The following is a 13,805-nucleotide window of genomic DNA, read 5'->3' on the forward strand; positions in this document are numbered from 1 at the left end:
TTGTAATAAATTGATTGTGGCCTAAATTTGCAAAAACCAAAATTAAGGGCTAGCATTACAACATATGGAAAAGCCTAGATTTTTTTTTTTTTGGCAAAAATCTCCTAAACAGTAAATTTGGAATTTTTCTCTTCTATTATTCTTTCAACAGTATGCATATTTATCATGTATTCAGGTGCGATAATAAACTCAGGAGTTCAAGTTTTTGTCTAAGCTTAAATATGAGACTCGTACCGTAACTTTAGGAGTTTTTGATACAGGGTCTATGTGCTGAATCAATATTAATAATCTATTAGATAACACTAAGGGTGTGTTTGGTTCGCACTATGAAAGATTACTAGCAATAAAAAGATGTCCGAGAATCTTATTCCTATTCATCCTATTACTAAGAATGTGTCATTTCTGTGTTTGGTTCATACGGTTATATTATTTAGTCATGTTATTTAAGTTTACAAAAAAATATACAATTAATTAATTTATTTCTTTAATTAATTTTAGATAATGCCACAAAAAATTTCAACATCTTTTTAGAAAAAAAGAGAGAGAGAACATAGGTTAGAGAGAGAGAGAGAGCATAATTAAAGAAATAGGAAGAGAAAGAGAAATAGAGTCGAGATTAGAGGGAGTGAGAAAGTTAAGATTTTAAAAAAAGAGGGGGAAAGAGAGCTTAGTTTAGAGAGAGAAAAATAGTTGAAGTTTAGAGAGAAAAAAAAAAGTTTAGAGAGAGATATGAGGTTAAAGTGTAAAGAAAAATAATACCAACTAGCCGGCGGCGGGTAGGGAGAAAGAAAGAGATTAGACATATTATGATTACCGCAATCCATTAATATGAGGATACCCACCATCTCTCAAGGGAATGAGATTAGTACTTTGGGATGAATCTCATTCCCAAGTAAATCTAATATTACCAACTAGATTACTTAGTGCGTTTAGCCAAACACCGTCATATTTTTTTATTTCTATTGGATTACTAGAAATTTTAAAAAGATAGCGCGAACCAAACGCACCCTAATAGCTAACATAAAAACTGGTTTAGCTAATTCCTATTTCAATATTAAGAAGTCAAAAGTGCTTAATTTATGCTAACAAGTGATTTATGAGATTATCATTATTATTATTAATTTTCTTTTTCCCTTCTGTTCTACCGAGAACATGTCCATTCACTATCCTATAGTAAAATCATCAACCTCTGGACTGGAGCTCTCAGTTGATGCTAACACTTAATAGTTTATTTTAATTTCAATTCTAAATATTCAGTAAGTCAAAAGTGCTTATTTTATGCTCAGTACATCATTATTAATCACACCTCCAAATACGCAGAAGTGAAAACTAGTTTTAGTTTTTAGAAATAAATAGTCTTACCCAAACATATCAGATGATTTTATCAAATCCATAGCTAATTTTATGAAATTAATGGTTTTATAATCACCTTTTATGAAATAAAACTGAACCAATTAACAGTAATAATTAATAGAACTATTAAATTAGACATAATATTCAACTTAACTAACTAAAATAGCTCAAATGAAAAAAAAAAAAAAAGAGTAGCTATTGACCAGCAATATATTGACAGATTTTAATCAGTTCTGAAGAAGAAAAACATGAAAGAGACAAATCATTTCCACAAACAAAACCAAATATACAAGCAAAGGATGTTTATCATGTTGCATTTACACATCTCCTCACTTGGGTGTGAATTGTTTTTCTTGTGTTCCTCATTGACAAAAAAGATAGAAGACACAACAAAAGAGTAAAAAGCTCCTGCAACACATCCCAGGAGAACCTGCATTTAAATCTCTGTATATGTATCGAACACTTCTCGCCGCTCTCACAACATCTTCATCAGGCATTGGCCCACAATATGTTATCTCTCATTCTGTAACTCATCATATATATATATATATATATATATTATGATGAAGGAAAAATGCGCCCTCTTTTCGATCTTCATGCCTTGTTCTCAATGTTACTTTCTGCTGCATCCCCAATTTGCACTGCTATTAGAAGTGGTTGAGTCAGTGAAGCATCAGATTGATTGAAAAGAAACACTAAAAATGCGTTTAAAGTGTGTAAACTTAAAGTACAAATTCTGAATATAAGTAGGAATGAGAGTAATTAAACTAGAAAGAAGAGTTTATGAAAAGAGCCCGAGCAATTAAACCGCAAACATGAATTTAAGGTAAAAGCCTGGGTCAAGGTGTCGGCAGGAGCATTGTCCTAGAGCCGATATTCGCCCCTTGGCATGCACAGCTCTGAGCTAGTCTCAGCTCTATTGATAAAAACGAACCTTGGTTGTCAAAGAGGCGCTTTTGATTGACTCGCTTTCATTTTTGGAAAAAAAGTGTTCTAATATCGGAGAGGAGTAATGAGAAAATCGCGATATCATTAAGGAGCTCAAAATAGGACCGCATATAGTGAGAACAAACAGGTTCTTTTTACCTAGGAGATGGCGGGCGCAACTCGAACAGGCTTCAAAATTCTGAGGACTTTTTTCGCATGCTCGAAGCAGAGAAGGATTGCTCCGAAAAAGTAAAGCAAGGTAAATTGTAGCTTTCTCAGCACGCTGTATGTTAATACAACATAACTAACTTCATCGTCGCTCCTTTTGGTCAGCGAACCGAGCAGCCCAGGCACCATACAACCTGATTCAAATTAAAGATCTCCGCTATGAGAAAACCATAAGATTACTAGAGCTTCTTGTTTCAAGCAGAGTTAAGATTACAATTTTTCAAAATTGCACTGCAGTACATACCAGGGGCATTCTTAGGAATGTTGGACCAGTTTTCTGGTTCTAGCTTTGATTTTGATGCCTTAATCAACTCAACAAGAGATAGATTAACCTGCGTTAATTAAATTATCGGTGATTTTTACAGAATTCTCGAACACGGATTAATCTAGTTGAAGCTTAAGCATGATTCTCTGGAGAAAACAAAATGGCGAAATACAGTTTCAAGGGACAACATTAGTTACCTCATCAGGTCTTTCATGGCTTACTAAATGACCCCCGTGAAGTTCGACCATTCTAGCAGCAGGGTAGAGCTTCTCCGCAAGCCTTCTTGCATGATATAGTCGAGCAATGATGTCGTCCCTGGCGAAATATTTTTCAGCATATAAGAATTAAAAAAGTTGATTCATTCTAACTCGTAGGCATGAGTGAGATGGGGGAAGATCAAGAGAGTTAGTAATCGAACCTCCCATGAATAACAGAAACCAAAAATCCTCCTGAACGAATCCGGTCGAGTTCAGTTGATGTCAGTTTGTGCGTCCAGCATGCGTTAATCTGGCCTTCAAAGCCATGGCTGGACTGCATGCCGTTCGACGTAAGCCCCTTGACGTATTCCTGCCAAAAGTGGAAATAGCATTTTCCGGTTCATATAGCAGCACAAGGTATTTCTTCCAATTATAAGGGAACAAGAATTGCATATCTAGCATTCTTAAATTGTCAACAACTGTTTAACGATGGCGTTTTGTAAAAGGACTGCTCGTTATGACGGTTACGTCTTGACGCATGCACTACAGTGATGTAGATTCCGAAATTCGAATGTCCTTGACAAATTGATCTTGTAGTGTCAATGTACAAATTGATGAGTGCATTCGCTGAGGGAATCAATGTTATTAGACATCTAAATCACTAAGGAAATGAGTTGCCTAAGAAAGTATGAAGTCGCTAAGTGGCATTTAAACATGATCTGTAGAAGTGATAATGTGAAATATTCGAAAGCATCAACAACCAAGAGACTTGGTTCATGCCATTAGTTCAAGGTCTAAGTTTCTGACCTGATATAGAATTTTTCTTCTCGTACTCGATCCAATATGTTCATCAAGATATTCCTGCAAATGACGTCGAGTAGAAGTACTTAATCGACTGCAACTGTCAATTAGTTAAGAAGCACAAATTTCAAACTATCTTTTCTTTAATCTGCTGCTACTCCAGCAGGAAATAAAAATCAAACTACATTCCCACTAACCTTCGTATAATGGACTTCGAGATCAATAACAGCTCTTTGTTCTGGAGTCTTTGCTCTTAGAAAACGAAATGCAAGGGACATGGTTTTGCGATCGATCTATTAAATAAGAAAGCAATGCGCCTGTTTAGTATAAGACTGAAATAGAATAAGCCTGCTTTATTGCAACAAAATGAAGCAAAATAGTATCGAACGCAATGTAGATCCAACATTAAACACCAGAACAACAATCCACATATAAATTAAACATTCGCGATGGGCAATTAAACCTTTGGGAAGCACTCGAAGCCGCCTCCAGTTGTATTTAGCAAAGCCAATGATAAAACCCTCTCGGGCGCAATTGCCGCCAACTTTGAAGCTATCATAGACCCTATGTTATGTACAAACATGTAAGTGATCCGCTTTTGATAATACTCTCACATCAAAAACTTGTTAATCCTTAGTTTTTGGAAGATGAAATAAGAAAGAAATTAAAAGTCGGAGGGAGAGTTACCCATCGAGTGGCCAAAGATATGAGCCTTTCTCCAACCTAAATGATCCAACAGAGCCACTGCATCCTTCGCCATGATTATCGTCCTGCGACACGTAAAACAAGTTAAGCACATACTTGCAAAGAGGATCATCACTCCCCGCATCACCGCGCGATATCCGAGAGGCGTGAATTATACCCAACAATACAATTTTTCTGTACTGAATCCAAACAACAAACAAAGTATGATCTACGCGCGCAAACAATCATCTACATCTCCAAAAATGCAAAATTTTCTTTTTCTTACATCAGTGATTAAGATAAACAGAAACATGGGATTGGAGACGTGATCTCACGTATATTGGGATCTCTCTGCAGGCACAGAGCTCCGGCCCATCCCGCGATTATCGAAGCAGCAGACCTCTATCCCTTCACCATCCTCCGCGGCCTCCGCCGCCGCCGTCGCAGGCGCCTCCTCGTCCTGCGATTCTGCAGTCCCCGCCAGACCCTTTATCTGCGGAGACCACATGTCATGGGTGCCGGCGAACCCTGCAATTTGAAAACAGTTAGTTGTTATCATTATTTATTCAATCAAAACATAATTCAATCAAAATTCACCATAAATAATTGAAACCGACGAACCCTGCAATTTGAAAACAATTACTTGTTATCATTATTTATTCAATCAAAACATAATTCAATCAAAATTCACCATATATAATTGAAACCGACGAACCCTGCAATTTGAAAACAGTTCGTTGTTATCATTATTTATTCAATCAAAACATAATTCAATCAAAATTCACCATAAATAATTGAAACTCAGTTGAGGAAACTATATAGAGAAAAAAAAAAAAACCAATAATGAGGAGAACTTTGGTGGATCCATGGCCATATCTTTGGTAGAAGATACGGATCCCGTTCCCATGGCTCCCCTTTTTCTCTTCTTCAGGGTGTTTGCTAACGACGCAATAGGGCATCTTAACTCCTCCCCTCTCCTCTCTTGTGCCCAAATTTGGTGTTTAATTAATCTCTTAAAATCAAACAGAGAAAAGTGAGGAGGAAAATGGGAGATGCGGTTTTGGCGATGATAACATATAAACTCTTTAATTTTGTGCTTGTCCAACATGTTTGTTTATAGTTTGAGCCCAATAAATTGGTAAAGAAAAAAAAAATTGAGAAACTATTTGCATGCACGTGGTGTATCCATGTTCTACACCGAAAATTTAATAATCCACACCTTAGAATTAAAATTAAAATCTTAATATTATAGCGTGTGATGTGCAATACGTTAACTATCTATATATACCAAAAAAATAAAATATTTATTCTTACAGATTGTTGATGTATAGATAAATAAGTATAATATTTTTCGGCTACTTATCTAACGCATAAATTAATTAAAATTTTCATATTATGTATCCAAACACATCAACTATTTGTAAAGAGAATATTAAAAATATATAGCAGCAGGATTTATGTAGAATATCACAATTTTAAAATCTATCATACAAGTATTATCTAGTCCTAATATAATTAATCGCGTTAAAAGAAATATTATTTGACTTGCTAGAAACAGATATTTAAAATTTATGAGCAATATAAATTACACCTGGTGCAGGGAACAATTTACCCCTAGAGATGAGTGCCACGTCGGAGATACGGTCGGGTGGGGCCCACGTTAGTTGGTGGGAAGAGGGAGTCAACTATGGAAGGTGGGCGACTCTTCTATGAAGCCTAAAAAAAAATAAAAAAAAATAAAAAAATAAAAAAAAATCCTCGGGTCAAAAAATATCCCCTAGGGTCAACATCTTTGACCCAATATTTATTTTTCAGGAATCTGATCCTCTCAATTATGGGTCATTTTAATTTAGTTTTTTTGCTTTATGGTTTTATTCAATGGATCGAAGATTTTATTTAATTTGATCGTTATTTGAATACGTTGATTAATGTGGATTGTTTTTCTGTGGCTAAGTTATTTGGCTAAGTCATTAATTTTCATATTATTGTATTCTTATAATCCAGCAAACGTAATAAAAATAAGTAAGATAATAGATGTATCAATTAGGCCAATGCATTTTGATTATTGTAAAAACCAAAAACAACCATCCGCATATCAAGATTTTTGTATTTTTCTATTCCTTTTTTCCCCTCATGTTTCGTTTGGAATGAAAGAATGTAATTTTTCTGTAACCTTTTTTCTCGATACAAGCGGAATATCTAAGCATTTTTTTTTTCTGTTTATTCATATTCAATGTGTTAGTCGCTGTTTGATCAAATAAGAAACAGCGTCATAGACAATCCCCAAATACCTCAATTTTATATAAATTATATTGGATTGCTACATTACTATTACAAAACCCTAGGAAACGTTGACTTTGGATCGTCTCCTAGAGTTTTTCGCCTTTTTTATGTATTCATAAGTTTTCAATCTCTTTCATTCCAGAAATTGAAGAAGCTTCGGTAATCTAAGTTCTCATCATTCTGATCGATCAGGGTATGAGTTACTCGACCCTCAGAGACAAGGTTCGCGCTTTTTTTTTTTTCTTTTTTTTTGGGGGGGAAGCACAAGTTAATTGACAAGGCTCGGCCATGGATTGAGAGTCAACACGAACACCAAAGTTGATAATTTTTCACATGATGTTAGAACTTAACAATAATAGCAGGATTACATCGAGCCTTTCTCTATTTATAACATGTTTCTATGACGCATTTAGTCGTATAGACTTTTTAAGTACAAATGGAGAACAAAACTGTAATCAAAAGATGCCTAGAGATTAAAAAAAGAGTTTACAACATTAAATAGTTCGATCTATACAAGAGCAACTACAAGTTTCATAAGTATATCGGACATAATCCTACCAAAAAAAAAAGAAAAAGAAAAAGCACTTGGTGACAAAATTTGCAGCAAAAACAAAATGAAACAAAAATGAGTACATTACAACAACACAACCGAGCCCCAAGGAATGAAAATTTACAGTTGATAAGCCCAATCAGGTAGAGCCGAGTTTTGCTCTCATCCTCTGGAGCTTTCACACGAGCTCCCGAGGCTAGCAGAAATGTCACTTACCAACAACCTGACGACATGTCGACCAGAGAGCCTGGCGATCTCCACACACTCTTCTAAGTCCGCATTACAAGCCAACAACACCCACTCGGGATCATCGTCAAGATACTTAACATCAAACATACCAACCTCCAGCTTCAGCCTCTTCGCTATTTCATCTTTCAATTCGGTAACATTTCCTGCAACCGTGAAGCGGAATCTTACAATATCGTCCTTGTAACTCGCCTTAATAGTTACAACCCTTGAATTTGCCATACTCGTTGGATTATTGCTGGTCGGCCCAACATTGTGCTCATCATGAGGAATTTCTACAGCACAAGGGCAAAGGTTCTTCAAGTATTTGGAGCTTCCTGAATCTTCAACGAGCATTCCATTAAGTGGAGATTGCGGCTCTACTGCCGTAGTATTCAAGCAAATAAAATTTGTATTCGGATTAATCAATCCGAGTGTACAAGAAGGTTTTAATTCTGGTCCCAAGAATGTCGAATTAAACGGCCCAGAAACTACGTTTTCATTTTGTGGGCTTGCATGACATGAACCTTCCGAAGTGTGGGTATTACTGCTGCCTTCTTCTGAGGAACTTCCTGATCTTGAACAGTGAGGAAAAAGCTTTTTCCCCGAGCCATCATTGTCGGGTGATGTATCTCTTGTTGACAATTTGTTCTCTCTTTCAGTATGGAGAGTAAAAGGTTTCAAAGGTTCACTTTCCTTTGTTTTGTTCGTTTTGTCTACATTAGAGGGAGAGGGCAAAGAACCAACAGCAACAGGAAGAGGACATGGGAGAGACGGTAAAGTAAATGCACCATCAACAGATTCGATGACTTGTTTCAATTTTGAAAGCGAGCGGTTGACCTTGTTGATCTTGCGAGACGGCCATCTCAAGATCCCATGTTGCCTACATATGCGCTTCATTGTCGTCGGACATACTGCCAATCCAAAAAAAATTAAAAAAAAAAGATGTAAGTTCTATAAAAAATGGACTTTTCAGCAATTTAGAAGTGACAATGCCAAATGGGATAAATTAATAATAATCATGCAAACTTAAGCGTATGAGCTTACCGCCAAGGCTTTTTGCAGCATTTTTAAGGCTTCCAGCAAAATATTGTTGAAGAACTTCTAAACTGATTGTTTTCTCAGCCTTTCCGCGCCTCCTTTCAGAAGGTTTATTGTTCTTGTTGGCCAGTGAGGAACTAGATGTTCCACTACCATTCTGTTCAATTACTATTCCATTATTTACAGCATTACCATTCGCCAGAATATGTTTCTCGGGCATATCAGAAACTCTATTATCCAATTTCCCTGCCCCATTAAATCCTTTATCAAAGTTACACTCCAGAGAAGCACGAGGATGACCAGATGCAAACTCTCGATTGTCAATCACCAGCATATCTATGGATTGTAATGTGATTCCTTCTTGTAGTTCTACATCAGCAACAACCTTCAAACTACGAAAACATCGCTTCATAGAAATTATCATAGCTTCCAATAATACCCTTTGCTCCCCAGCATTCTTGCACTCGGGGGGCAAAAAGAATTCTAGTATATAATCATCATTTCCTGTAAAAGTACTTTGCAAGCATACGGCGAAACAGCCGGCCAATCCACACATACGAGAATAGTGAACAAGGGGATACTGGGTCTTAGAAAATTGGGTAATATCTTCTGAAAAGCAAGGTCTTCGAGATTCAAATGCTATTCCAGCAACCCCTTGTCCTTTCTGTAAATGGTGCTCCACACAGGCGTCCCTGAATCTCCATATGTGAGCATCAATGACATGGAATGCCACATCACTTGTCGACATGCACACTTGTCCCATGCAACTTCCATCAAAGCTAGAGCAGCTCTTTCTTAAGCCACCACCATGGGCCAGGACACTACGGTGTCTGCAAGGCACCCAAGTCTGCGCCAAGGGCAACTTGTGGTCTTCGCATACGACAGCTAAGGTTTCCAGTATCTCAGCCAAAGCAGTTTGACGGCCTTTGTTGCATATCTGGTTTGGCAAGAAGAATCTTCCTTGTAAGAAAACAAAGACATGACTCAGTGGGTGTTTGGCCTGGCTTTAATAACAGCTTCTATGCTTTGAGAAGCAGCCATGTGTTTGGCAAACAAAAAAAGTAAAGCTTTTGCAATAGTAAAAAAGCAGAATTGAGCTTTTAGGCCCCAAAAGCAGAAGCTCCAATAGGAATCTTTTGCTTCCTTGTAGCAAAAGTTGTTGGAAATAATTTAATAAAAAAGCAATTAATGCTTTTATGAACAGCTCTACTCAAACACCATTTCTGCCAAAGCTCAAGCCAGGCCGAATAGACCCTTACTAAACTTGCGACAATTAGGGTCTTACCTGAACACTTGGATGATCCTGAATTTCGGTGCTCTTCAAATTTACTGCCTGCATGAAATACTTATATTAAGCAAAGTGCAACCACCCAACTAATATATGCATTCTTAATACATAAGATAAGCTTATTCAGTAACTATTTAGTGATGCCTTGGAAATGAAACTTCGAGACTTTAATATTGACTTTGACTCGGTTATCGAATAAAATTCACAGTAGATCTAAATAAAAGAAAAGTTAGCAGATTATAACTAGTTATTGCACTAAAGCTTTCTATGACAATTTTCATGTCCTAATGGTTGAAAAAGCTTAAGTGCGGATCTTAAACCAACTTTAGCATACGTCAAATATCCACCTGCTTACATGCCAAAAGATATTAGAAAATGCCGAAAGAATCATGTCCTTACCTACGCCTCAACTTGATGACTCTCTCCCCTTCACTAAAATTTATGATTCTCCATTGTTGCATAAAATAATAAAACTGTTTTTTTTTTTTTCTAGCTTGGCGTTTATTGTTTGGATCCAAAAAATTTCAATAAGACAAAAGAATACACGTGAGCAAAAAGCAATAGAATTTATGAATGGAAAGAAATCCTTAACAAGACTGAATTATATCAGAAAAGGAATCACCTTGTGTATTTTCCTTGTTCCAATAATAAAAGGCCTTTATCATTACTTTCCAAGACTAAAAGTTATAAGCAATGGTGAATTCAGCACTATGCCGTAAAGGATTCACTGACAATATGTTCTGTTTGTTGAGGAACAAAATGCATTTTCAATACTGTTTGATCTTATAAAATCTAATTAATAACTCACTTAAAGAAAAGTACTGATAGAGAAAACTGACTAACTAAAAACATAAACTCATAGAAGAAAAGGAAAAAAGGCAAAAGGCAAAAGAACAGGATCGAAAAGATGCTAACCTCGAGAGCTTTGCAGACTTTACCAACTTCACCCGCATAGTTGATCTTTTGTGATGTCATTATGAGCTCGATGACAGCAACACAGGTGTGAGCAGAAGGATAAAAAACGGGAAGGGCTACAGTGCCCCGTACATTGTAATTGAGGGCATGGCAAAGCCGCGGGTACTCTTTACTACTATAATACTGCACATTGGGAGTCCATTCCGGAACTTTCTGCCTGTAAACCCGGCCTGGAAGACCCAGTTCACCATCATTATCCCCATCTACTGAGAACATGTAAGTCAGGGACACTGTGCGGTACTGGAGCAGAGCGACACTTTGGTGATCTAGGACAAAAGGTTGGCCCGATGTAGTAAGTACGTATCGGTCCCCATTCTTCACTGGCGCCCAAACTTGGACTAGTAAGTGTTGATCTGTTGATTCTTTGAATTGTCGAAGTGCCTGAGTCATCCGCTCCTTGATGATATAGGTGTGGTCGGCATTATCCTCCTCTACTAGCAATTGAAGCGGCCTTCTTTTATCGTTGGTTCCATTAATATTTCTGCTTACAGTGTCGGGATTGTCTGAAATGCGGATATGAGTTTAGCCAATATGGCGTTAAGCATTTGCATGCAGAAGAAGAAATCATCTACGCAGGAAGCAAAAAGTAAAGAGGTGCAAACACGACAAAGAGGTGAATACCATTCCAAAGTGTGTGAGAACTAGATGGAGGTATTAGGACATGAAATTAAGAAGATAAGCACTCCAAGTTCGTTTACTATAACTTAATGCAAGCCATGTTGTTACCATACCTTCACAAAATTCAAAGCAATGAAAGCTCTATATATTCTAACCAGTCCATCCAATTTCTACCTTACAAGACATCTTAGTCTACAAAAAATTTAAAAAAAATAATCACAAAGAAGAACACATTTTTACTACTAGAGAGAAGGACAAAGACTATTCTTGAATCTTTTCTTAGTAGATTGATCTATCAAACAACAATAAGCAGATGCAAGATTACTAGCATGCAATCAACTACCGAGAAAACAAAAAAGAAGAAACTGAAAGATCCCAAACAAATCTCATGTCTATATAACGCCAAGCAATTGTGCACAGTACTTGCATATTGTTTCTAACTATAACAATAAATAATCCACCGAAACTAAGTCTTAAAAACGTATCCTAATTCTCGAAACAGAGACTAAATAGTTCCCTTAAATTTAAAGGTATCTCTACATCCAAGGAACTCAAAAACGGCAGCATATAAGTAAAAGAAAATCTCAGGAAATAGAGCTAAACTCAACTAAGACTCTCTTTTCCCCTCCTCCTAAGAAAATCTCGGCTTGGACGAACTATATTAAAATTTCTCCATTAGGTTATCTCTGCAAAAGAAGCAGAGCTCATTGAGTTTCTACTTTTCGCCTCAAAATCTCATTTCTAATTCCCGCGGCAGCAGAAACGTTGGATTGTTCTCGTTAGCTTAATACTTTATTGGAGACAATTGTCGCTGAAATACGAAGCAAACGTTTGTTCACGCAAACAACTACAAAGTACTCGTACAAGGATCAAAATTTAAAAAAAAAATTAGAATTGCAAGAGAGAGAGAGAGAGAGAGAGAGAGAGAGAGAGAGAGAGCTCACAGAGGGCTAGCTCGGCGATGGAGGTGGAAGCGTCGAAGGGCCGATCCTCGAAGAGGCAAAGCGGGGAGGGAGGGGAGGGGAAGGAGAGGTGGAGGAGGCTCTGCGGCGGCGACGAGGAGGAGAGGAGGGAGGGCGAAACGAGCGCGTCGAAGGGCCACTCGGCGTCGTCGGCGGCGGGGGCGGGGCGGCGCGGGGGGAGGAGGCAGGAGGGGGGGTCGGGGTCGAGGTCGAGGTCGAGGTCGAGGTCGAGATCGTCGAGGTCCATGAGAGCTCCTCGAGCTTCGGCGGCTTCCTCGTCCCTACCCGGCATTGAGCGAAGGAGGAAGCACCAGCGGGGCAGGGGCGGGGGCGGGGGCGGGGGCGGAAGGGGACGGGGAGAGGGCGGTGATTCCATCCGCTGGGGTTGTGGTGGGCGCATATATTTTACTTGGTGCCTCGCCCACTTGAAACTACCAGTGGACGAGACGAATAACATAACACAAGGTTAAAATGAGGCGCACAGGGACTGACTGTCTGAGGGACCCCTCCAGTCTCCACTATAAAATAAAATAAAATATTCTTAAGTGAATCCCCTCGACCGCTTTTTTATGTCCATATGTACTAAATCGAACATCACAAAAAAGATCAACAAAAGTTTGGGATAATAGTAGAATCTTAAAGCTGCATCCGCAAGATTTTTTTTTTTTTGGATTGCGAGCGTTAGATGGATTTTCAATACTAAACCGGCCTGTAATTGTTCCATTTACCAGATCCTCCATTCAATTTGAAAAACAACTCACACAAGCACAAAAATTAGAGGGTGCACTTAAAAAAAGTAACGCAATAATTGAGAGGGTACTTCGTACATTTTATCTCAACCAATGAAAATAACCGCAACTGGATGAACGGGAAATGGCGAATTGAGTGGTCAGCCGAGGTCCCCCCGCCACCACGACGAGGGGCGTTTTGGCGCCACGCGCGACGCGAGCTTCTGCACACGTGGCGGGTCGTCATTGGTCGGCCGGGCTGTTCCGCGTGTGCCGTGGCGCAGGGAAGGAGTGGCGCTCCGGTCCGTGCACCGGTCACCGTGTACCGCGTCGCGCACCCACCGCCGCGTCGCAGCGGAGATTAATAATTAAACTCGCGGGCGGTGGCTGGATGTGGTCACCAGGGGTCGGCCTTTGAGGTTTTTTTTTAATCCGCATATACACAAACATACATTTTATTACTATTTTTTTTTATAAAAAAATCATGAGAGAGTTGTTGAGGTTTTTTATTTTAAAAAGGTTAAAATATATGGAAACCCCGAAGTGGTTCCATCAACTTTAACTATTTTAAAAAAAGCTTGTAATTGTTACATACTTTTTTTCTTTTTCTTTTTTTTTTTTTTAAGTCTGCTCTTGTTTTGGAACATTTATGATTTTCGGGAACATTTGCCCGACTTTTG

At 38.2% G+C, this 13,805-nt stretch overlaps 2 protein-coding genes across 2 annotated transcripts; both read right to left on the bottom strand.

Annotated features, from left to right (window-relative positions):
* Nucleotides 1,585-5,546, bottom strand: LOC109709853 (putative aminoacrylate hydrolase RutD). Its single transcript, XM_020232205.1, has 11 exons — nt 5,294-5,546; nt 4,791-4,983; nt 4,459-4,541; nt 4,235-4,335; nt 3,969-4,064; nt 3,778-3,831; nt 3,192-3,340; nt 2,971-3,088; nt 2,753-2,840; nt 2,440-2,642; nt 1,585-1,994 (listed from the first exon to the last, which is right to left on the bottom strand). Exons 1-10 carry the CDS (start codon nt 5,412-5,414, stop codon nt 2,440-2,442), a joined length of 1,206 nt encoding a protein of 401 aa, XP_020087794.1. The 5' UTR covers nt 5,415-5,546; the 3' UTR covers nt 1,585-1,994.
* Nucleotides 7,191-12,838, bottom strand: LOC109710614 (protein NLP3-like). The gene is made up of 5 exons (XM_020233326.1): nt 12,380-12,838; nt 10,758-11,320; nt 9,840-9,887; nt 8,561-9,491; nt 7,191-8,427 (listed from the first exon to the last, which is right to left on the bottom strand). Exons 1-5 carry the CDS (start codon nt 12,795-12,797, stop codon nt 7,451-7,453), a joined length of 2,937 nt encoding a protein of 978 aa, XP_020088915.1. The 5' UTR covers nt 12,798-12,838; the 3' UTR covers nt 7,191-7,450.

Source organism: Ananas comosus, linkage group 5 (genome assembly GCF_001540865.1).
Source record: "Ananas comosus cultivar F153 linkage group 5, ASM154086v1, whole genome shotgun sequence".
Lineage (NCBI taxonomy): Eukaryota > Viridiplantae > Streptophyta > Magnoliopsida > Poales > Bromeliaceae > Ananas > Ananas comosus.

Bases quoted from the DNA above. Each gene is read 5' to 3' on its own strand.
- LOC109709853 (XM_020232205.1), bottom strand. From the start codon at position 5,414: ATGCCCTATTGCGTCGTTAGCAAACACCCTGAAGAAGAGAAAAAGGGG. The intron at 4,984-5,293 runs GTTTTTTTTTTT...TTCAAATTGCAG, and splicing joins CAAAGTTCTCCTCATTATTG to GGTTCGCCGGCACCCATGAC. The intron at 4,542-4,790 runs GTGAGATCACGT...TACGTGTCGCAG, and splicing joins GCAGAGAGATCCCAATATAC to GACGATAATCATGGCGAAGG.
- LOC109710614 (XM_020233326.1), bottom strand. From the start codon at position 12,797: ATGCGCCCACCACAACCCCAGCGGATGGAATCACCGCCCTCTCCCCGT. The intron at 11,321-12,379 runs GTGAGCTCTCTC...TCCGCATTTCAG, and splicing joins CATCGCCGAGCTAGCCCTCT to ACAATCCCGACACTGTAAGC. The intron at 8,428-8,560 runs GTAAGCTCATAC...TTGGATTGGCAG, and splicing joins TGCTGCAAAAAGCCTTGGCG to TATGTCCGACGACAATGAAG.